This window comes from Melanotaenia boesemani, chromosome 10 (genome assembly GCF_017639745.1).
Source record: "Melanotaenia boesemani isolate fMelBoe1 chromosome 10, fMelBoe1.pri, whole genome shotgun sequence".
Lineage (NCBI taxonomy): Eukaryota > Metazoa > Chordata > Actinopteri > Atheriniformes > Melanotaeniidae > Melanotaenia > Melanotaenia boesemani.
Genome location: NC_055691.1, coordinates 2,164,113 through 2,187,872, shown reverse-complemented (window position 1 = coordinate 2,187,872; position 23,760 = coordinate 2,164,113). Strand labels below are relative to the sequence as shown.

General features: G+C 41.0%; 1 protein-coding gene across 1 annotated transcript; it reads right to left on the bottom strand.

The window, feature by feature from the left end:
- Positions 1-442: 442 nt before the first annotated feature.
- afg3l1 (AFG3-like AAA ATPase 1) lies at positions 443-23,760 on the bottom strand. The gene is made up of 16 exons (XM_041996275.1): positions 23,490-23,760; positions 22,089-22,182; positions 16,038-16,120; positions 11,806-11,955; positions 11,644-11,715; positions 7,741-7,865; positions 7,356-7,623; positions 7,135-7,272; positions 6,903-7,056; positions 6,711-6,818; positions 4,896-5,021; positions 4,349-4,459; positions 4,111-4,226; positions 3,492-3,692; positions 3,212-3,406; positions 443-2,401 (listed from the first exon to the last, which is right to left on the bottom strand). The coding sequence occupies exons 1-16, from the start codon at positions 23,604-23,606 to the stop codon at positions 2,174-2,176; spliced, it is 2,286 nt and encodes a 761-aa protein (XP_041852209.1). The 5' UTR covers positions 23,607-23,760; the 3' UTR covers positions 443-2,173.

Here is a 23,760-nt window from a genome sequence, read left to right as displayed (position 1 = left end):
GAATCAGATTTCTACAAAAAGACCCAATTAGATAAATATTTAACAACCAATTATAGCCAAAAATGAAAATGATTAAATATGACGCTGATTTGTTCAGTTTTATACCTCTTACATTAATTCCTATATGATCTTCCTTTTTTTAAATGAATAAAGTATTTAAATTAAATCTGAGAGGCATCTGCATTTAGTTCTCAGATTAAATTAGACTGAGGTGATTTCAATCACTGCAAAGACAGTTCATCAGTCCGAGAATGAAACAAGCAGATTTCTGCGACTTCAGAAAAGGCTCACAAACCCCAAGCAGAGAGCAAATATTCAGGCTTTCTTTGGTTTGACGTCTCTAAACTGCTGAAAACCTAAAAGTCTAAATGAATTATAAAGACGTAACTTAATTTCTTGCAGAGTTAAAACTGAAAATGTTTAAATACATGGAAAAACAAGGGATATTTATTCATTTATTTAGTTATGAATAAAATGTCTAAATACCTTTCTCATCATGTACACAGAGTGAAAATGATTCCCAGGATGTAGGTCGTCTCTTAGCGGGTTGTGAGCCGCTGTCCTGTTCATTTTATCTCTTCGTCCATGTTCAGCTACATCCCAGCAGCGAATGACGGCCCACGTCACCGTATATCTGTTAACGCTTTCAGACACCGTTCTGGTTCTGGTCTCACACCCTGGGGGCTTCCCGGCAGATTAACCAGAACCAGAGTGGAAATAAACATCTACATGCTGAAGATCTGGTTCTGAAAGCTGGCAGTTTCTGATCAGGCTCCAATATGACCCACAGTTCCCCAAAATAAACAACATGGTGAAAGAATTTCATGTGTCAGCTGACTCATTTCTCCCACTCAGCATCATGTCTCTGTTTGAGGAGCTGAAATAAATCTAATGTCCTCCCATCTTTGATAAAAACAACCTTAATAATAATTTATCAACATGTCGTTACTTGTTCAGAGTCTGAAGTCACAAAACGGAACCAGTTCCTGAACCGGTTCAGTCCCACTTCCTGGGACTGAGCTGGTTCCTGAACCAGTTCAGTCCCACTTCCTGGGACAGAACCAGTTCAGTCCCACTTCCTGGGACGGAACCAGTTCCTGAACCAGTTTAGTCCCACTTCCTGGGACGAACCAGTTCCTGAACCAGTTCAGTCCCACTTCCTGGGACGGAACCAGTTCCTGAACCAGTTTAGTCCCACTTCCTGGGACTGAGCTCTTCCTGCTAGCGGCCATGTTTAGTTGTTTCTCTGTGGGAGATGAGCCCTAGAAGAAAGTTGGTGGTTCAACTTAAAACTATCAAAATAAATAGTCATAAACAGCAAATGAATCAAATCGATTCCCTAACCCCCCGAGACGTGAACTGAACATGGAGGAGTGGTTTTCTAGGTGTATTTGGACATCGACTGCAGGTTTTAGTCCTGGTTCACTGCAGCCATGAAGACGAAGAAGCTTCTTTTAAAGTATGTTGATCCCTTTTTTTTTTTCCAATTAGCATAACTTTCCAGAGAATTCAATCTTTAATATTCCTGTTTTATGATGCAGGAGCCTCCTGCCCATCGTCATCATCATCATCATCATCATCATCATCATCATCACACAGAATTACATGATGGTGGTTTTACAGCATCAAGTGTCTGTAACATGAATCCAAACAGCTGCTGTGGAGCGGAAACACGTCGCTGTCAACCGTTTCTCCTGCAGCACGACGAGAAAACCTCCCTGTTCACATAAAATAAATAAGATGAGTCTGTACTGCTGGGCTGAGCATCACTCCGTTCAGGAGCTATAAAGCTGCTGTGACCTGGTCTGTGGTCTGTTTGATGAGTCTTAAGGCAGGTTGAAGCTCAGAGAAAAAAGCTGAACTCCTCTGAATCAGTTTGGATTGTAAAAAGATGACATTTATGTCTCTAAATAAATAGATTCTGCTCCTGATGCATGTTTGTTCACTGCATTCATGTGAAAACATCTAAAATCTATTTCCTTCCATCAGTCCAAACCTGACGAGGTTCCTATTTGGAGCTGAGGGAACGAACAGGATGCCAACAACTGGATGGAAATGAAGTCAAGTCAATGAAACTTCCTTCAGCCGCTGTCAGACCCTGTAGAACTGAATCAGCCCCGAGCTGGTCTTTGGAGCTGGGATGTTTGTTTAGTTGTCCACGCGTCTCGGGGCTTTAAATGGCCTGCTTCTGGTCCTTGGTGGGGCTGGCCTCCTCTCCTTCCTCTCCTCTCTCCTGGTTCCAGTCCCTGAGACCCTCCGGCAGGCTGGTGTCCTCCTCAAAGCTCCCCGTCCCCTCAACAAACTCCTCGTACGTGGACTTCTCCTCGAACGGCCGTGGGCCCAGCAGCTCCAGCATGTCCGCCTTGTCCAGCACCTCCCTGTCCAGCAGACGCTTCCCCACCTGAATATGAAGTCAGAGATCAATTATTCAAAGAATCTTTATTTCTAAAGCACTTTTCATACAAAAAAAAGGCAACACAAAGTGCTCGACACAGCCGGTTGTATAAAAAACCATCCTTACTCATCTAAAACCCACCAGCCACACATAAAAACATACACACTCATATAGAGACACCATCCTGGGGAAACTACAACTACAACAATTTAAATAAAACATGACATGTAACATAATAAAATAAAATGACCAAATGAAAAGATGAAATAAGTCATTATTAACAAGTTAATAATGAAAACAATATGAATGTGTAAATAAGTCATTCACAAATAAATTGTAAAACACAATCAGAAAATAATAAAAAACAGATTTAACATCAGAAACTAGGAAAAAAAGGTTGATAAAATATGATTAGGAATACTAATAAAAATTTATCAATTAAATTTTTACTAAAAAGGTCTTACGCTTCCCTTTGAAAACATCAACGCTCCCAGCTTCCCTCAGGAAGGCTGGACTGGAAAAACCCAAATGATGCGTCTCCATATAATAAACAAGTGGCCAGCCCACAATAACAGAGGACTCTGGGAGGTTCATCAACTAAAAGCAAGTTAGATAAATACTTAGGACTAAAACATTCCATGGCTTCAACAACAACAAAATGATTTTAAAATGAATCTGGAAGCAAACAGGAAGTTAAGGCAGAGATTTTAAAACTGAGCCGTACATCAGTTTGTATCTCCTGAAAACAGATTCATCAATGCTGGAGAAAAACTGAACGAGATGCTGCCTGAACCGAACAGGATAAGAGCTCCTCACCATCTCCACCAGGTCCTTCTTGTCCTGAATAAGCTGCAGGGTGCGCTCGTACGCCCGGTCCACCAGCGCTCTGACCTCCCCATCGATGAGCTCGGCCGTGGCCTCGCTGTACGGCTTCTCCATGACCATCTCACCCTGACGAGGGAGGTCGAAGGAGACCTGGCCCACCTTCTCACTCATCCCAAACTGAACCACCTGAGCATCGGGAAGCAAAGCCAGGGTTGAACAAGAGTCCTCTGCTGCACCGTGAAGCAAATGAAACCAGCAGGTGTGTGCGTACCTGAGCGTAGGCAGACTGTGTGACCTTCTTCAAGTCATCCTGAGCTCCGGTGGTGATCCGACCGAAGAAGACCTGCTCTGCCACACGGCCTCCCAGCATCATACACATCCTGTCAAACAGCTGCTCTTTGCTGTACAGGTACTGCTCTCTGGGCAGGTACTGGGCGTAACCCAGACCCTTCCCCCGCGGGATGATTGACACCTGAACACACCGTCACACAAAGCGTCTCAATACATCTTAGGATGTTTAGGATCATTACTACTATTATAGTTATTTTTAGTGTTATTATCAATACAATTACTATTATTCTAATAATTACTATTAGTTATTACTTTATTATTACTATTACCATTATTATTACTGTTGTTTCTTCATTTTCTATCATTTATTTGATATCATATTTAATTATTAAATGCCATTGTTCTCATTATTTAAATAGCTCTTACTTCTTCTCTAAATCTCAACCTTTTCATTCAGAATAACTTTTATTTTTTGTACTATTTTAGTTTTCTGTGTTTCCTCTGATCATTCGCCATGTTTACAGCTGTGATGTTCATTTGTTAGAATATCACTGACTTATTGATTGCTGACTTCTAATCACGGATTCCGGGTTTTGCACCTTAAGCAGCGGGTCGGCGTGCTGCAGGAACCATCCGACGATGGCGTGACCGGCCTCGTGGTAAGCTACGGTCTTCTTCTCGGTGGGCTGCAGGACTTGAGTCTTCTTCTCCAGACCTGGAAACACGACAAGAAGCCACAGCTCAGGCTGAAGAACCACAGACTACGACGGCACCTGACGGCAGCATGGAGACGAGACGAAGTTAAAACCTGAAGCTCATCCATCAGAAGACACTGACCTCCGATGACCCGATCAATTGCTTGCTCGAAGTGTTTGGCGGTGACGCCTGCGTCCAGGTGTCTGGCGGCGATCAGAGCCGCCTCGTTGCAGACGTTAGCGATGTCAGCGCCTGATTCATACACAAACAATCAACATCAACATCTCGGACCACGACTACTGAACTTAGATAGAATTCTACATCAGAGAGGCACCGTCTGAAAACTTTCTGTTATTATTATTAATTAAAGCAAATGTTTCCGGAGACTTGGTGCAGGAAGTTCTGCCTGCCGGGCAGCCACCAATCACACACCCTCTGGATGTGTTTCAGGACATTTTATCTAACTGAAGGAAAACCAGCAGAGTTTTTCTGCTCAGTAAAGAGAGAAGTTGGAAGAGATCACTCAGCACCGCTCAGAGGACCACGATCTGGACTCACGATTCTTTCCTGAGCTCCTCTAAAACTGTCTTTATGAAACCAAATCAGTTTATTTGCTTTAAAACAAACAACAGAGACAAACATCCGGACTGTTGGAAGAGTTTAGAAAAACCATGCAGGTGTTACACACCAGTGAATCCCGGCGTAGCAGCGGCCATTTTCCTCGCCAGAGCATCTTTGTCCATACTGGGGTCCAGTTTAATTGGTCGCAGGTGGACTTTAAAGATGGACGCTCGACCTTTGATGTCAGGAGGACCTGAGAGGAGACAGAAATGAAATCATACGCTTGTATGGCTGATGTAGCCAGAACAGAGAAATTAACTTCCTATGTCTCCATTTAAAACTCTAGTTAGTACAGATAGCGATCACATCATGGACTCATTCTGGAATACAGATTTACAAACATTTGTCTCACATTTTACACACCTACTCAAAAACCACATTTCTGTCATCCCTAACCAATCACAGGAGGAGGAGAGAAAAATTCTGTGTCCACAACCAGGGACGTCACCGTTACTTGATTTCATTATTAATCTGGGTAAGAAACGCCACGATTAATAATCATACATATCATGAATTTCCCTAAAGGACCATGTCTGAACCGTACCAGCAGATCAGGAAGGAAAACAAAGTGTGTGTCACTGCTTGTGTTGCTTCGTTTTCCCTCCGTGTTAGAGTGGGAAGGGTTTTCCTTCCAAACGAACAGATTTCACCTCCTGCAGGATAACCTGCAGCTTCGTAGGACAAAGTAAAGGTAAATGTTCAGTAAGTGGGTTAAATGATGTTAACGCAGCTATTCTCAGGTTGAAAAGAAATGTTCAAAACTGCTCCTAAAACGTTTTAATTATGTAGTTTCCAGAAAGAAGCCTCCAAGTCCACGTAGAGGAGCTTTTGTCTTTTCCACCAGTTTTCTCTGAGAGATCCTGAGTTAATATGTAGGATTTACTTATTGTTTACAGCAGAGAAGATTTAGCAGGAATTAAACTTCTTGACTACTTTACTTTGTTTGTCTATTATTTTGTTATCTTGTCATAAAAAGACAGAAATAATAATAATAATAATAATAATAATAATAAAACATTTTATTTCTTGTAAGTGAACCCAAGGTCACCTTACACACAAAGAAAAAAGGAACTTTTTACTTAGAAAATAATGATAATAATTTAAAAGACATTAGGACTAAAACAACATAAAACAAACAGAAGAGTTATAGTGAGTTTGAACAGATGGGTTTTAGGTGCAGATTTGAAAGAAATGAAACTTAAACCTTTAAGTAGTATTCAACTGATTCTACACATTCAGTGTTGGAAAATGAATTAAAGCTGAATAATCGTGATAATTTCTCTGGCAATAATCATACCAAGAGAATCTATAATTGTCCACAACCAAACTTTCCATTGTGTAGAAAAGTAGCGCTACGCCCGTCTGGCCGCTGCCAGCGAAGCGTTAACCGCCAGTTTATGGAAACTCAAAGGTTTCTTTCTGAAAGGAAAACATTTCTTTACTATCAGCTATATCTGCTAAGAGTTCTTAAATGTTTTATTTGTCCATAAAGCAAATCCCATTTAGGGAGCTGTGATGGTTTTGGTCAGCTCTCTGTGATTGGTTAGGGATTAGAGAAATCTGATTGGTTCTTAGGTAAGTGTGTAAATGTGGGACAAATGTTTTGTGCTTGTAAATCTGACTTCAGACTTGTGGATCTGACTTGTAGCTGTGCTGTAGAAGCTAGAAACGTATGTCTCGCTCCATAGATGCAACACTCGTACAGTCTCAGGTTTTTATTAAAATTGCAGTAAAACTAAACTAAATTTCTGCTCAGTAATGAAGCTCGGACCAGGAATTTTTTTTTTTCTCAGGACTCAGTCATTGCAAAAGAGGCCACAGGCCGGTGGTCTACAGATAACACCAGTTTAGAACCAGTAAGATGCATAAAAACGTCCTGTACCGATATAAATCTGTCTGTCGAAGCGTCCGGGCCTCATCAGGGCTGGATCCAGGATGTCCGGCCTGTTGGTTCCAGCCAGGACCACCACGTTAGTAGCAGTGTTAAAACCTGAAGAAGAAAAACCAGATGTGATGAGTTAAAACGTCTCATCCAGACTTCAGGTTTGAACCTGCAGAGTCAGAAGCTGTTTACCATCCATCTCCACCAGCAGCTGGTTCAGGGTGTTCTCCTGTTCACTCTGACCACCAAAGTTCCCTCCCCCCCTCTTCCTCCCCACAGCATCGATCTCATCGATGAAGAGGATGCAGGGCGCGTTCTTCCTCGCCATGGCAAACATGTCCCTCACCTTCAGAGAGTAGCTCAGTCAAGCATTCAGCTTTTTAGCAGCATCACTTGATGGTTGTTTGTTGGATTTTTTATTTACCCTGGCCGGGCCGACGCCCACAAACATCTCCAGGAACTCAGAGCCGTTTACGGTGATGAAGGGTACATTGGCCTCCCCAGCAGTGGCTTTGGCCAGCAGAGTCTTCCCCGTCCCAGGAGGTCCGGACAGCACCGCACCCTGGGACAACATCAAGGACAAAATTCAGTCCACATGGACAAAAAACCGTCCCACCGGGGCTGTGTGTTTGTGCGTGTCTTCACCTTGGGGATCTTGGCTCCGAGGTCCTGGTACTGCTGCGGGTTCTTCAGGAAGTTCACGAACTCCATGATCTCCAGCTTGGCCTCCTCACAGCCGGCCACATCCTTGAACTTCACTTCGATGTTGTCCTTCATCATCTTGGCTGTTGACTCGCTCATGCTGAAGGGGCCCCTCCCACCGCCACCGGCTCCTCCCATCGACCCTCGTCGCAGAGTGAAGAGCAGAAAGCCGATCAGCAGGAGGGTGGGGATCATGCTCATCACAAAAGAGCTGGGAAGAGGTTTGGGAAGTCAAGCATTTCCACTGGTTAACGTGTTACTGTCATGCTGAGCTAGCTGAGTGTTTTCAGTGAAGATTAGCATCTAATCAAGTGTGTGTAAAAGTCACCCGTCGCTCTCAGAGCTGTAGACGACAGCTGCTCGGTGGGTCGATTCCAAGCCCAGCTCCATGTGTGCAGCCTCCAGGTTCCTCTCAAAAGTATCAACACTGCCGATGTTGAACCAGACGTAACTCTGAGGGTCACAGAACACACACACACACACACACACAAAATCACATTTCAGCTCACATCCCCTTGACTGCAGCTGAAACAGGGAAAGTAGCCACATATGTCACTAAAATCCATCATGGATGGCATGATGGATTTATAGCTTCTTTTGTTGCTTGAAGTGATTTCTGAAACGTCTTCAGTGTGTTGTGTCCAGAGATGGGCAGTAACGAGCTACACTTGCTTGAGTAACTTTTAAGAGTAGTGGGTTAGCTCCGTTACAAGGGGCAACATTGGACTGCTCAAATAGAAATGATTTCTTTTTGCCAGAGATGCTGCCAGTTTCACCAATCAGACGTTGCCATGCAGTCACATGACCAACACAAACCATAACAGCACAAACTCTTCAGCAGTTTATCAGACAAGGAATGAAAACAGATGTAAAATATGAGAAGCAGCTGTCTCTGTTAAATCTGAGGATGATGAACACTCCTCTTTCACTTCCACACGGTGTAAAAGAACGGTGATTTAATGCCGTGTCTTCTGTTTCTGCCTAAACAAAAACTCAGCACCTAACGCGAGGAAACGTGGTGGTTAAGTTTTACCCAAACGTGTTTTCTGCTGCGATTAGGTGGATGCTAGTCTGGTTCAGTTACACAATCCCAGTCTGAAAGTCTTTTACATAGAGCCTTTTAGTGTTTGGAAACATTTCTTTAAATCTTGCATTAGCTAATCAGACCACTATACATCTTCAATAAAGGAATGAATTAACGTCACATCAGATTATGAATGGTCAACCCGCCACCTTACCACAGTGGAGGCGGTTTGTGTGTCCCAGTGATACTAAGAGCTATGTTACGGCGGCTTCATGCCCCTGGTAGGATCACCCATGGCCAAAAGGTCTGTAGGTGAGGTTACAGATCAAGTGTAGCCTGAAAGATGCCTATGAAGAGCAACGTTATTGATCTCAGGTTTCCCCTGCCTAGACTAATCACAGAGTCCCTAGTGCTGTGCAGCTTCACTGGTCTCATGATTCAATTGGGATTATCTTGTCAACGATTCAATTTGATTCAGCGATGCATCACGTTACATCACTATGTTGCATCCTCAATTTTTTTTCACTTGCAACTCCATCAATGAATACAAGCAGTAAGATAATTATGAACTCCTTGTTTATTTATAATTAAATCAATCTGACCGTCCTGATATTGACAAACATCATACACATGTAAATAATGATGCTATTTTCAACTTCATTATTGAACTTTATTTTTCCATTTATTTTCTGCATGGCTAAGTCTAAATAAGGGTTACAGGGAAGCTGCACCAATACCAGCAAATAGCAGGCAAGAGGCAGGGGGGATTTAGAGTAACCAGTTAACCTGCATGTCTTTGAATGGTGGGAGGGAGCCAGAGTACCCGGACAGAACCCACACATACACGGGGAGAACATACTAACTCCACACAGAAAGGTCATTGTTTGAACCTCCCCCCAGCCAAGGCTCGAACCAGTGGCCTTCTTTCTGTAAGGCCGCAGTGCTAACACCACACCACCATGCGGTTTTTGTGTTTCCATTGCATTACTGTAATGTGATGTTGTTTTCAAAATTTCTTGCAGTAAAGCACTGTGTTTTGTACCTTCAGTCTTTCCGTAGTCAGTAAAGACAGAATATGGAAGTGAAGAGGATGCTTTTCATGCTCTCCTTTATGGACACAAAACATTTGCCTGTAAGTATTCTGGTGAATTTGTAACTGAACACAGATAACATTGTTGAGGTAAGCATTCGTTGATGCACAAAGTTGTTTAAATCACATTGTTAACATATTTTCTGTATGTTTGCTTAGTTTTACAGTTTTCCTAAGTGAAGGTTTCAAAACGGATTTAGCCTCGGATCTGCCGAGCTGCTTCAGCAGATACAGATGTGGACTAAAGTGTTGGTACCCTTCGGTAATCGTTTGATTGCAGTGGTTGCCTCAAAAGGTTGAGCAACAAAATATTAAGTTAAGGGTACCATCGTTTTTGTCCAGGCCTGTTTCATGAGTTTGTTTTTTAAATAATTCTGTTGAAGCATGGTTGAAAAGCAATGCCTGACTTTCACTGGTTAAATTTCATAGAATTTTTATTTATTACTACTTTTGTCAGATTCAAGTTATTTCTGTGACCATTGTTTTTCTTTCATTAACCGAAGGGAACCAACAGTTTTGTCCACGTCTGTAGATCATGCCAAACACGCAAGCAGCAGCAGAATATATACTTATTATAACTGAATATTTTCTGTTGCTGCATCGATACAGAATTGTCCACATCTGCATCTTGATGCATTATAGAAATAATTAAATTCAACGAGGCCCCCCTCTGAAGCCAGACCTGGAGCTGGGACACAGAGGCAAGCACCTGTGTCCCAGCTCCGCCCTTGGTCCACATTGCCAACAAAAAGTCGCTTTCATTTCCAGTGAGGTTCAATTTACTGTTCATAACTTGGGTCTCTACTTTTTCCAGATAACGTTGTTCTGTTGGTTTCATAAGGCCGTGATACCCAGTTCTCAACGGGGTGTTTCACATCCGAGTATAAAGCCGTTGGGATGAGAAGCAGCACATCCAAACCCAAGGCCATGGTCCACAGCCGGAAAAGGACAGAGTGTCCAGTCTGGGCCAGGAACGAGATACTGCCCCCAGTGGATGATCTTGGGGTCTTGTTCACGAGTGAGGGAAAAATGAAGCGAGATATTGACAGGGAGATCGGTGTGGTGCCGCCAGTGATCTGGACTGTTGTGGTAAAGAAGATATTGATCCAAAAGTTCTTGATTTACCAGCTGATCTACGTTCCTACCCTCACCTACGGTCCTGAGCTGTGGGCAGTGACCAAAAGAACGAGATCAAAAATATAAGCGGTCAAATTTAGTTTCCTCTGCTTAGGCTGCCTCCGTGGTGACCTGACTCCGGATAAGCAGATAAGCGGAGGATAGATGGATAGATGGAAGATGGTTTTGGTAAGTTACAACTGACTCCAGGTCTGTAATGTCAGACGGTGATTAGGAAACATGACCATATGAACGTTTGGCTCTTTTTTGTTTGTTTTTTTTATGTAGCATTAGCATATGTGATAGACATATAAGCTACAGGCTAAAATGTAGAAGTTTATAAATAAAAAAGTATTTACAGAAATGTGGCAACCACAATAGCTCGTCAGTGAGGACTCAGATTTCAACCATTAATTACAACTCATTTAATTCATTTCATTTCTGAATGTTTAATAATGTGTATTTTAATGGTGCGGAGGAAACTCATCCCCTATCCTCAAAGACAGATTTTTTTTCCATCAACAAATTGAAAGCGTAAACAGAACTAATAGAAAATAAAAGTGCTCTTCTACCGAAGCACCTTTAAAGAAAGAAAACAGCGGAAACAGGAAACCTTTATGATTTACGTTGTGAAAAAAGAAGATTTTAAAATTGTTTTACTGCACCTGAATTTGTTATTTTACAAAGATTTATCTTTTACTTTTCCTATTTTCCTGTTTGAAAAACTCGAATTTGCACATTATTTTATATTACTGGCTGTTTACCTTATTTCTTAAAATGAATCAGACATTAAAATCAAACAGTAACTCAGGACCAGAGTAGCCTTTTCAACAAATACTTCTTTACTCGAGTAATATTTTAGATTGCTACTTTTTATTTCTGCTGAGTATTATTATTTTTAAGTAACTCTACTTTTACCTGAGTACAGTTCTTGCCTTCTCTACCCATCTGCTCCCATTCCAAACACAAGATCCTTCCCCAGAAACTGGTCCAGAACTCACCGTTTCAGCGTGGGCTCCCGGCACCAGAATGACTCTGACATACTGTTTGTTGACCACCTCCAACCGTTCCACCTGCACACAGCACAAGATTGCTAACCTAAATATTTTTGGGGGTTTTCTTGGAGCCAAATTCAGAAGAATAACAATCTACTTTCTCCTCACCAAGCCTCTGCCCAGGTAGCGGTGGACAAAGTCCTTCCAGCTGATCTCTCTGCCGTTGTCTCGGAAGTAGAAATAGAGCAGAGCTGAGCTGACTCCGGTCACAGTCAACACTATGTAACGGAAATCCTTCTCATCCCAAGGAAAGTCGCCCTGCAGACAAACACAGAGACGTTACAGAGCGTTGAAGCTGGTGGTAGCAGCTGCTACTAACCACAGAGAAACTGGCTATGAAAACTGATGGATCCGTCAGCATAAACAGAGAAGGTATTTGATTCATTTCCATCCTTCTGCAGAGGTTGTACGCAGTTCTCTAAAAAGCAGCTGCACAGTGTAGACACAGTGAATTAGTACAGGTGAATCACATCAACCACAGTTCACCTCAGGCTGAGAACCAGACCAAGATTTTATATTTGGTGTCTTTTTAGTTTGTTATTAACCCTCAAATCTCTGCTAGATCTCTGCTCCCAAGCACTATCACTTATATTGTGAACACTTCATCAGGAGTAGCAGTGTGTATCTCTGTGGGGTAAACTGTGATGGATATATCTATTGATAGGTGATCTACGGAATTTTTCTAGACATTTATACCCGTCCAGGAGGTTTACAATCCAGCCATAAAATGTCTTTATTCAGAGACTCTATCTGGAAAATCCACAATGAGTAATCTGTGATCACATTTTCATAATAAAAAAGATCACTATGAAATAAAAAATACTTCATTATTCCCAGAGGGAAATTGCAATGTTGCAGTAGGTTTTTTCTTCTTTTTTTTTTTAAATATGTAAATAGCGTTTATTGTGTTTGTTTCATTGCCAATATTTTTTCTCCTGAAAGCAAAACTTGAGAGAATGATGTGCAGATGAGAAAAGGCTTGGTCACTGTTGATCTGTGAGGTTTTTCTACATAGTTCTGTTAGTAATAAATATATATTATATACACAAGTATATACAAGTATATGTATATATATACATATACTTGTCTGTTGGCTTTGATGACAGAAACATGGCGTCCATGTCTCCCATCCATGGTGCTAAGAATGAAAGTTTAGAGAATTTATATCCAGAAATGAAATGAAAAATGAATGAATGAAAAATACTTTATTAATCCCAAAGGGAAATTCAATATTGTAGTAGTAGTAATTTTTTTTTTTTTTTTTTTTTTTTTTTTTTTTTTTTTTTTTTTTTTAAACAATCACATTCATTAATTAAGGGCTTTGTTCTTCAGCCTGATAGCTGCTGGAAGGAAGGATCTTCTGTATCTCTCTGTCTTGCATCGGACTTGAACAAGCCTCCCACTGAACACACTCTGTTGTTTCGTCACGGCGTTGTGTAGAGGGTGTGAAGGATCTTCCATTATCTTCGTCAGCTTGTACAGAATTCTTTTTTTGATGATCAACTCCAGCGGCTCCAGAGTTACTCCAAGCACAGAACCAGCTTTCTTGATCAGTTTGTTAATTCTTTTCAAGTCTCTGGTTCTGATGCCGCTGCCCCAGCAGATTGCTGCAAAGCTGATTGCACTTTCAACAACAGACCTGTAGAACATTTGCAACATTTTGGTGCAGACGTTAAAAGATCTCAGCTTCCTTAAGAAGTAGAGTCTGCTCTGACCTTTCTTGTAAATGTACTCAGTGTTGCTTTTCCACTCAAGTCTGTTGTCCAGCTGAACTCCAAGGTACTTGTATTCCTCCACCACCTCCACCTCCTCTCCCATGATGGAAACACTTCTATGTGTGTTCTTGTTCCTCCTGAAGTCAACAATCATCTCCTTTGTTTTCTTGGTATTCAAGATGAGATGATTGTCACCGCACCATTTCACAAACTGACCGACCAGTTCTCTGTACTCTGCTTCTTGTCCATCACTGATACACCCAACAACTGCTGAGTCATCAGAGTATTTCTGCAGATGACAGAACTCAGAGTTGTACTGGAAGTCTGAGGTGTACAGCGTGAATAGAAATGGTGAAAGTACAGTCCCTTGTGGTGTTCCAGTGCAGCTGACCACCATCTCAGACACACAACCTTTCAGTCTCACAAACTGTGGTCTGTTTGTGAGGTAGTCGTAAATCCAGGTGGTTGTGGAGGCATCCACCTGGAATTTCTGCAGCTTCTCACACAGCAGAGCAGGCTGAATCGTATTAAAAGCACTTGAGAAATCAAAGAACATGACCCTCAAAGTGCTGCCTGACTGGTCCAGATGAGAGTGGGCTCTCTGAAGCAGGTATATGATGGCATCTTCAACCCCAAGCCCATTACGGTATGCAAACTGTAATGGGTCCTGAAAGGTGTTCACCTGCTTGCTGAGGTGAGCCAGTAAGAGTCTCTCCAGGACTTTCATGACGTGAGATGTCAGAAACCTGGATAATGAAGCAGTGAAGGTGCATGGATGGAAGTTATTGTGCATATTGTGAATATTTCTCTCTCCTCACCATCTAGAAGCTGTGAGATTCTCATCCTGCTTTCTGTCTGTTCACCTGATGCTGATATTCATCACATATTGTTCCTTCTGTGTTTAGAAGGAAGCAGCTTCACAGCTTTAAATCCATCCTGCTGACTTTTTACCTTTTAGTTAGTAAATCCTGAACATTTCATCCTTCTTTCTCATAAATATGTGATTTTATATATGAAGAAATATTTTAACTGTTGGTGTTTAAAGAGAAAACTGCTGCTAAACCTGTTTATGTGTTTAGTGCAGGGGTCTGCAGCCTTTCCAATCCAAAGAGCCATTTTTCCCTCAGCCAGCTAAATAAAACTCCTTTAGAGACGTAAATGTTACCAGACTTTTCAAAAAGGTAAGTTAATATATATTTTAATGAAGAGCCACTATAGGATGTTTATTTTTTAAGAACCACATTTTTATTTCTATTTTTAGGTTTTAAAATAAAGAAAAACATAAAACCTTGATAAAAAGAGGATAGACAGACTTTCTTTTAAAGGATGTAGATATTTGTGGAAAATAATGTAAAGTAAAAAAAAAAAAAGTCCCTGGTTTCCAACCTAATGACAAGAAAGATATTTCAAAAAATATTTTAGCCACGTATTTAGAGGCATTGTGGAAGGTCCAGAGAGACACTTGAAGCTCCAGAGTTGCAGGTTGGAGACCCCTGATGTTTATAATTATATATTTTCTTTATACAGCCGTAGGCCTTCTTTTAAAGGAAAGAGACATTTTGCGCGTAACGATGTGATTAATCGCGATTAATCGCAGCATGTCATGCGATTAATCACGATTAAAAAAAATTTAATCGTTGCCCAGCAATAACGTGTGTATATATATATATATATATATATATATATATATATATATATATATATATATGAATAAATCAATAAAAATGGCAATGGATTTAAGGATTAAACCAATATTTCCAACAGCACCAAACCTCCACTCACTGTGTAGTTTCCCCTCAGTAACGGTGGGATGTCTTGGTCCAGGAGGAGTAAGGCAGCTTCCAGAATATTGTTCTCTCTTCATGTCACTGTTTTGTTGTTCATACAGCTAGTGACGTTTGTCTGACACAAAAGCCCCAAAGCCTGCATCAAGTAAAGGAGGCGTGTCCAAATGAAGCCTGAAGTGAAGTCTGTATTATTTTTTTTTAAGACAAATGAGACCCTGGTTTCCCTGATTTACGCGAGTGTCTCATGTGATTCGGCTGCTTAAAAAGCCGCAGAAAATACAAGAAATGCTCTGCGTAATTCCAGGTGACAGTAAGGCGACATAACACATGCAGTACTGACGAGAGCAAAATACATCAGCAGTTTAGGAAGGAAGGAAGGAAGGAAGGAAGGAAGGAAGGAAGGAAGGAAGGAAGGAAGGAAGTGCGGGCGGACAGATATTACTTTATTAATATATTTTAAGATAATTATAGATTTACAATACAGTTGCATCATTTTGTTTACATTTCCACCAATATGTATTTTACAGGACTGCTGGACATCAAAGGACCAGCAGATGTCAGAACTACCAAATGAGCTGTTAAATGGGGCCTCCAGCAACGACACTTGTGGCCATGCAATTGGCCAGAAAGACTCAACACGTTGACGGGTTTCATTAAACCATCACTACGTACAGCTGCATGCTAGACTTCCAGAAGTTATTTGTTTTAGGAAGATGAAGTTTTTCTCTTCATTTGACCAGATTTCAGAACAAACTGTGTTTGCCATTATTCCACTAAACAAAGCGTGACCTCTGATTTCAGCACAAAACCATTTTCATTTCAGCTATTCAGAACATACCTTCTGCATTCGACTCCACCAGTCTTTTCCTCCCGCTCTCTTCCCTCCACCTGATCTTCCTCCCGATGATCCCCCTTTTCCATCTGAAATTCACATAGTCGGGTTTGTCACAATGTAAAAATAACCAGTGGCGGATATTCTCTGTACAGTTCAGCTGTTTGAATATTATTTCCAACAACCGAACAAAGTGGAATAGAAAAACATCTTCATTTGAGATGAGGTATAGTTTATGAATTGATTTATAGGACAGATTTCGTATCCTCAGATGCTCTTGCTGCTGTTTAGAACAGCATAATCCTTTCAGCACATCCATCATGGGGTGGGATACATTGTTTTTGTGTTTTTGATTTTCATCATTTGCATTTTGTACTTTCTGCTTGATTTCAGTTTAGTCTGACTGATATTTCACAGCTGTACAAGCAGATAAAAAGATATTTTTAAGTTTAATTAATCTAGCAAATCATCTCCTACGACTCTGCCTTTGATTGAAATGACTTTGACCACTGATAAAGGTGTCCATCATCATCATCATCGGATGATGGCTTCCTGAGATATTTACCTGCATAACACCTCTTTTAATCATCTGGAAAACAGATCAGGTTCACTGTTTCCTTCTACTGCAGCACAGTTCCTCACCAGACATTACTAACTGTTAGGAGGAAATACCATTTACATTTTCTACTGTGTTCCAGGTGAATTTCCTGACACAGTAACACATATCTTGATTCTGATACGTCTGTAGTAATCTCACATGTCTCAACTTTCTTTTGAGACAGAGGTCCGTATTCCTAAAAATTCTACCAATTTAGCCCAAACGTTCCTAGCAAGGAGTCTTAACTTCGGACAGAAACTCCTATGAGGAGGTGTGGTCGACCCCGTTGCTCGGTATGAGTCATCATTTCAAAAGCTGTGAATGGCTGAACCATAAAATCTAAATAAAAATACACGTTTGGTGATAAATGGTATAGAATGGATCATCCAATCAATAGACTTAATCATAGACTCTAACCTCTATGAATACTGTGTAATTATAAATAAAATTTTACATAAAAAAAACTCTATTAAATTAATAGTAAGCTATACTTTTGAAATGATCCTACAGAACATATGGAAAGCCACACCAGCTTGCACAGTATTCATAGTTATATTTATTTGTTTAAATGTATTTACTGTTTATTTACTACTTTCAACTTCTCATCTCCATTTTGTATTAACAAGGGTAAAACGTCTCAGCTTCATCAATGTTTGTGATTGCTGACCGGCCTACAGGAAGCAGTGTTGGCTGGCATTCAAATCTACCACAAACCAGTGAAGAGCAATGGAGAACAAAGAAGGAAACCCAACTAGACAGAGGGACAGTGGTTGCTCCTGGCTCAAGTGGTCAATGAGCATAAAAATGTTTTGACAGGTAGATTTCATAATCAACCATGAACACGACTCCAGCACCTCTCTGAGCAACTCCTGAGCTGAAAATCGTTAGAAATACGGCCCCAGGTTTATACATACAGCCCTTGTAGTTAAAAAATATACTACTCAAAATAAAGGTAACACGTAACCATTAGCATATAACTCAAAGTCAGTCACACTTCTGGGATATCAGTCTGTCCAGCTAGGAAGTAACACTGATTATTAATCATTTTACCTGGAGTTGAACAAATAGAACAGACAACAGGTGGAAATTCAAGGCAATTAGCAAGACAATCCCTATAAACGAATGGTCCTGCTAATGGTGGTCACAGAGCATCTTCATCCTTTCTGGCTGATTTTTGGTCATGTTTGCATTTTGCCAGTTCGCTCAGAGGTAACCTGAGGCGGTGTCTGCAAGTCCATTTAATATGGCAAGTTTTAGACAGATCAGACCATATTTAACAGCAGAGGCAGCTAACCTCTTTGTGCTTGCCATGATCTTTTCCCGCTTATCCTTCTGTTTTACAAGTCGGTCTCAAACAAACAGGACAACTCAAACCAACAGAGACTCAAGTTTATACAGATGCTGAAAGCACTGGATCAAAAACCCACCAGTTACCATCACCGCCATATGATTAAAAAATAAATATACATATATATATATATATCATATAAGATATGGTAATCTTTTACATTTTTAGATCCCTGTGTTATTTTTAAGACATTACATGAGTTTGCACCTCCCCCACCCCATGAGTTTGTAAAGCAGAAAGATAGCAGTGGTAGGGAACTACAGCAACCACCAGGGAAACTGTGTTGTCCAGTACAGACAAAGAACTTGGACAAACAGTCTTCTCAATAAGGATCGCAAATTACTGAAATAGTTTACCCAGTGAGTAAAAGAAAACACCAGCTATCCAAATTTTAAAGCCAAGCTTAAGAAATGGATTAAAAGTATTCAAACTTGGTCTCATACATAAGAAGTCTATAAAATATTTTATTATAACTCCATATGCTGTTTTTATTAGAGATGCACCAATCCGCTTTTTGGAGTTCCTATCAGATTCTGATATCTGAAATTTAAATATGGATTGAAACCAGTATTTTCTAGTACTAAATCAGTTTAGTGGACGTTATTGTGATTATGGTCATTGCTCACGTCTGTGCTGTGAAATTAGCCTGTCATGCTCAACAAGCTGCAGCGTACGAGCAAAACTACCCAAGCTGGAGATTCCCACGTCTTACTTCACCTTCTTCATGCGAGTCACATTGGCATGCAGGATTACAGCATTTTAGCTAGCGAACTTTTCCAGACTTTTCTTTAACAGATAGAGACTGATTTGCCAGAATGATGAATTAGAGCAACTTTTCTGTGGGCTAATCCCTTCAGTTTCTACATCACTGGAAAGCTTTCCATCTTTCTGCTCAGCTGGAAAGCTTCAGGATGTCTGCTGTGTTATTTCTTCTTCCCTTTGCTGCAAACCTTGTCTATAGACACATTTCAAGTTACCGTCTTACTTTATGTATGTTTCCAGAGTAAAATATATCCAAATTAGTTACATGCTACATTAGCAAAGGAAGCTCATTGTTCGGTGACGCTGCGTCAGAGTAAACAGATAAAACATATAATTATTTTTATATATGAGCTCTAACAGAAATACTTCTGCATCAGCATATTTGTTTGGCTTAAATCTTCATAATACATATAATTTGTAAACACAGGACCAAAGAGGTCCCTCTGCAGATCTGTGAGGTGGATCTGGGAATTCAGCCCGACATCCAATCTGTGTCTCACGTCAATATTGGAGCCTGATACCGATATTGGATCAATTTGGTCCCAACTCTACTTTTAATGTTACCAAATACTTTGGCACTGCATCACTTATGTTTTCTGTTGTAAAGTAAGTAATGTATGTTGTTGTGTTGACCTGCCAGGGCACTACAGAAGAAAAGTGGCTCATTTGCTAATTCTTGGCACATTTACATTTTAAAGGTCCCATATTATGCAAAATTCCCTTGCTAAAGGTTTTCTAACAGTCATATGTGTCCTCATAGCCAGTGTATGAGGCCCAAAAATAAAAAAATTCTGTCGCCTCTCGCTTGCTTCACATTTAAGTGAATGTGTGCTCAAACGGTTAAGTCTGAGATCTTTCCTTTTGTGACCTCATGAAAGGAAAAAACTACTACCGGTAGTGGATACTGTCACTGCCCCACCCCGTCCGGCTAGCCGAGCCTGCCCTCTAAAATCACAGAGGGGACGCCAGCGTAAGCCAGATCCTCTCCCAGAGAGGGGCGTGGACAGGCACCACTCATAAACATTTAAAGGTTCAGCCACAGAATTTTATTTTTTTTATTTATTTAACCTTTATTTAACCAGGTAAAAATGTTTGAGAACCAGTTCTCATTTGCAAACATGACCTGGCCAAGAGGCCCCAGCAGGAATAAATAACGTACATGTATACAAACATACAACTGTGCATACACAAGAACCACAATACAACAATACAAAAAATACACCTAACAACGCAGAGCAAGTACAAATATATAAAAATGAAAGGGGGAAGGGAGTAGGTCTCAGTATATGGGACAGATCTATGTGAAAAGATAAGCATAAGTGAGAGTCAGCATCGTCAGCAGGAACAAGTGTCGACAATAACAGCCGGTTCTCAGTAGAGCCACTTTTGGAATGGCTGAAATGAAGAACCAAGGCTGAATTTAGGGTAAAAGAGTTTGAAAACAATGTTGTTGGACCTCTGACACCCATAAGAAATTGTTGAAAACATGTGGGACCTTCAAATCTAAACTAAACTGTTGATTAATGTGCATTGTCCCTTTTTAACAAACTATAGGGCTGCAGAGGTACCAGAGTGAGATCCTCAGACCCGTTGTCCTGGGTTCCTTGTGATGCAGGACAATGCTCGGCCTCATGTGGCTGGATTGTCTTCCTGCATGACAAAGGCATGGATGCTATGGCCTGGCCTGCCCGTTCACCAGACCTGAATCCAATTCAGCAACTCTGGGACATTATGTCTTGTTCCATTCGCCACCGCCATGTCGCACCATAGACTGTCCAAGGGTTGGCTGAGGCCCTGATCCAGTACTGGGAGGAGATCACTCAGGAGAAAATTCATCATCTCATCAGGAGCATGCCCAGAGGTTGCAGGGAATGTGTACAATGTCTGGGAGGCCACACATACTAACAAACCTCATTTCTATTGTCTTGAGGTTTCTCCACAGATGTTGGGTTAGCCTGTGATCTGATATTTCCACTTTTATTTTGAATATGATTCTGAGTTCAGACCCCCATGAGTTAATGATTGTTTTCCATTCATCATTCTTATGTCAGTTTTTTTAACACATTCCACTATGTAAAGAATTAAGATTTTCAACTGAAATATTTCATTTATCAAGATCCAAGTTGTGTTGTTTAAGTGTTCCCTTTAGTGTTTTAAGCAGTATACATAATTTATTTTGGGTATATCATTTCAAACAGGAGGCTGAAAAAATAGGCCTCATCAAGAAGAAGTTAAATGGATTGAAAAGTTTCAGTCCTATTAAATATATTAACTGAACATGGGTTGATGTGTGCCACTGGTTGTTATCCAAGCCCGAACACCAGCCTCATCTCTGGGATGTTCATCTAACAATGGCCTTGTCACGTTGTCATGTGAGGTTTTATTAAAAGAATTGGAGACAGACGTCTGTCTTCAGACTCGTCTTTTGCTGCATCATGGTATTAAAATGTATAATAACAAATCCCATAGAAATGAGCTTCTGCCCAGAGCAAGTCTGTTAACACCAGCAGTGGACGGCTTCCTGTGTGGAGACATTCTGGGTTGAGTAACATGCCATCACTCTGCCTGACACACAACACAGAGAACAGAATCTAGACCAGGACAGTGGAACCATTTGAAACCTGAACAACGATGTCGTTCGCTGCCTTTTGGCTCATTTCGTCTAAGAGCCAAGTAGTTTAAAAAATAAACAGCATTTTTTGTCATTTGGAAACACCAGATTTTCTTTATGTGCACACGACATATTCTTGTTCACAAGAATTACTTACTGACATCTGTATTTTCTATTTTTAAATGATCTGTTAAGGACTTTGATTAGTCTTTTTTATTATTCAGTTTGAAATGAGATATTAATGGTATTTAAATGGTAAATGGTCCATATTTATACAGCGCTGTACTGTACCTGGAACAATACCCAAAGCGCTTTACATCATACATCACATTCACCCATTCACACACACATTCACACACTGATGGCGGAAGCTGCCATGCAAGGCGCTCGACCACGACCCATCAGGAGCAATAAGGGGTTCGGTGTCTTGCCCAAGGACACCTCGACATGAACTCGACTTGGCCGAGGATGGAACCGGCAACCCTCGGGTTACGAGACGACCGCTCTACCTTGCTGAGCCACGCCACCCCACCCCACCCCATTTAACTTTAATTAAGAGAGCTACAAATAACTATTAAAATGCAGCATCCTTGTGTAACTTTAAAGACAACCAGGCTGCTGTAATAGTGTCCTCTTAAATAAGATTATTAAACATTTAATTAATCCATATGAAAGTTGGAAAAGTATTAATATGTGAAAACAACGAAAAGACATCCTGCCAGCCAGGTGCTGACTCACCTTTGGGCTCAGTAGAGTAGAGCCGTCGCTGAACTGACTGGAACCTGCGACAGGTCAGGAAGTTAGCCGGTGATCGACCGAAAAGACCACAGTTCTAGAAAACGAGAGAAAGAAAGAAAAACATGGTGACTTTTCCAACACTGATCAGCTCCAACAGTTTGTGAGGCTTCTCTGTGACCCCCGACAGCGCAGGACCACAACTGAACACACACCACCTGACCTGTGACACAGCAACACACATGACTCACAGTCCAGAAGTAAATGGACAACATTGTCCTTGTCCACAATACATGGATGTCCAAAAAGACATCAGTACAGCTCTGAGGAGACATCACTGTGGATATGTGAAACCGAAGGTGAGGCTAGAGGAGGTGGTCTGGAGGGGTGCAGGCGACCCCAAAACATTTGACTGACCCCCCAGGTGCCACCCCAAGAACAATCAATCAACTTCTAACGATTATAAGATCTTTACCTGGGTAAACCTCAGATGTTCGAATGTGTGAGAATGCAGCATGTAGTGTCGTTCTATAGGCACTCTTTCACTGGTACCTACTAAACTTCAATCAGTTTAGGTCAATGGCCATTACTACTGAGTAACCTCAAAGTGGATGGGGTCCTTATAGCAACATGGCTCCAATGTCTTATGATGTCATTTTTATGCAAGACAGTTATGACACACCAACAGAGGACATGGAGGTGATTGTATACCTGCTGTCCAATCTATGGATTTTGGGGGAATCAGTCTAAAAGAGGTGCATCTACTCCCAGGAACACCCTATAAAAGTCGGGCTGAGTCGAGTTAATCCAAACTGAGTAAGTATAGAAAAGGTTAATAAGTGATTTTCTACACTAACACTACGATGTCTCATAATGCTGCATTATCTCACCAGCTCCCCATGTTCGTGATAATATCTGTCTGTCCTAACTGTTTACATTTAATGAAGGGGATGTAAAAGTGTATCACATTTGGACAAAAGTTCATATTGATTTAATGGGAAAGTGTGGCTATCTGGCTTTTTTTTTTTTTTTTTTTTTTACATTAGAATATCAGATGACCACTTTTTTTGTAATAATCAGCTCATTATTTTCTAAACTCTAGATCCCAGTAGATCAGCAGTCCCACTTTATTAACCCTGAGTACAATGTATTTGGCTTTTTAAGTCAAATTTCCTCCAATGATGATTAGTCTTTGACGGACTCTGAAGAAGAAGAATAAGACTGTAAACACTGGTTTTAAGCACCGTTGTTCCCCAGACATCTATGACAAAGCCGACACAATAACTAAATGTAACCGGTAATGAGTTCAACAATAACTTAGAAAAATTCCACTCCGTAATTACACAAAAACACAACTATCCAAACAGCGGCTGGCAGACGGCTACTGTAAACACAGTCACCTACCCGAAGAACCACGCTCCGGTATCCGGCTGCCCGCATCGCCGATAGCCGAGCGGAGGTTCCTATTGCCCGGCTGAGAGGCAGCGCGGCTGTCGAGAGAAGCCTCAACAGCTGAGACATCCTCCCTGTGCCGCCTTGCAAGTATATGAGTAAAAAACCAAAGCGCTTAATTTTTAATCAGACCCTCTTCTTCCTCTGAACTACATTCTGTTGTACTTTCTGTGTGTTATTGGGTAACAACGACGGAGAGAAAATGTCAAAGGGAGGGTGATGT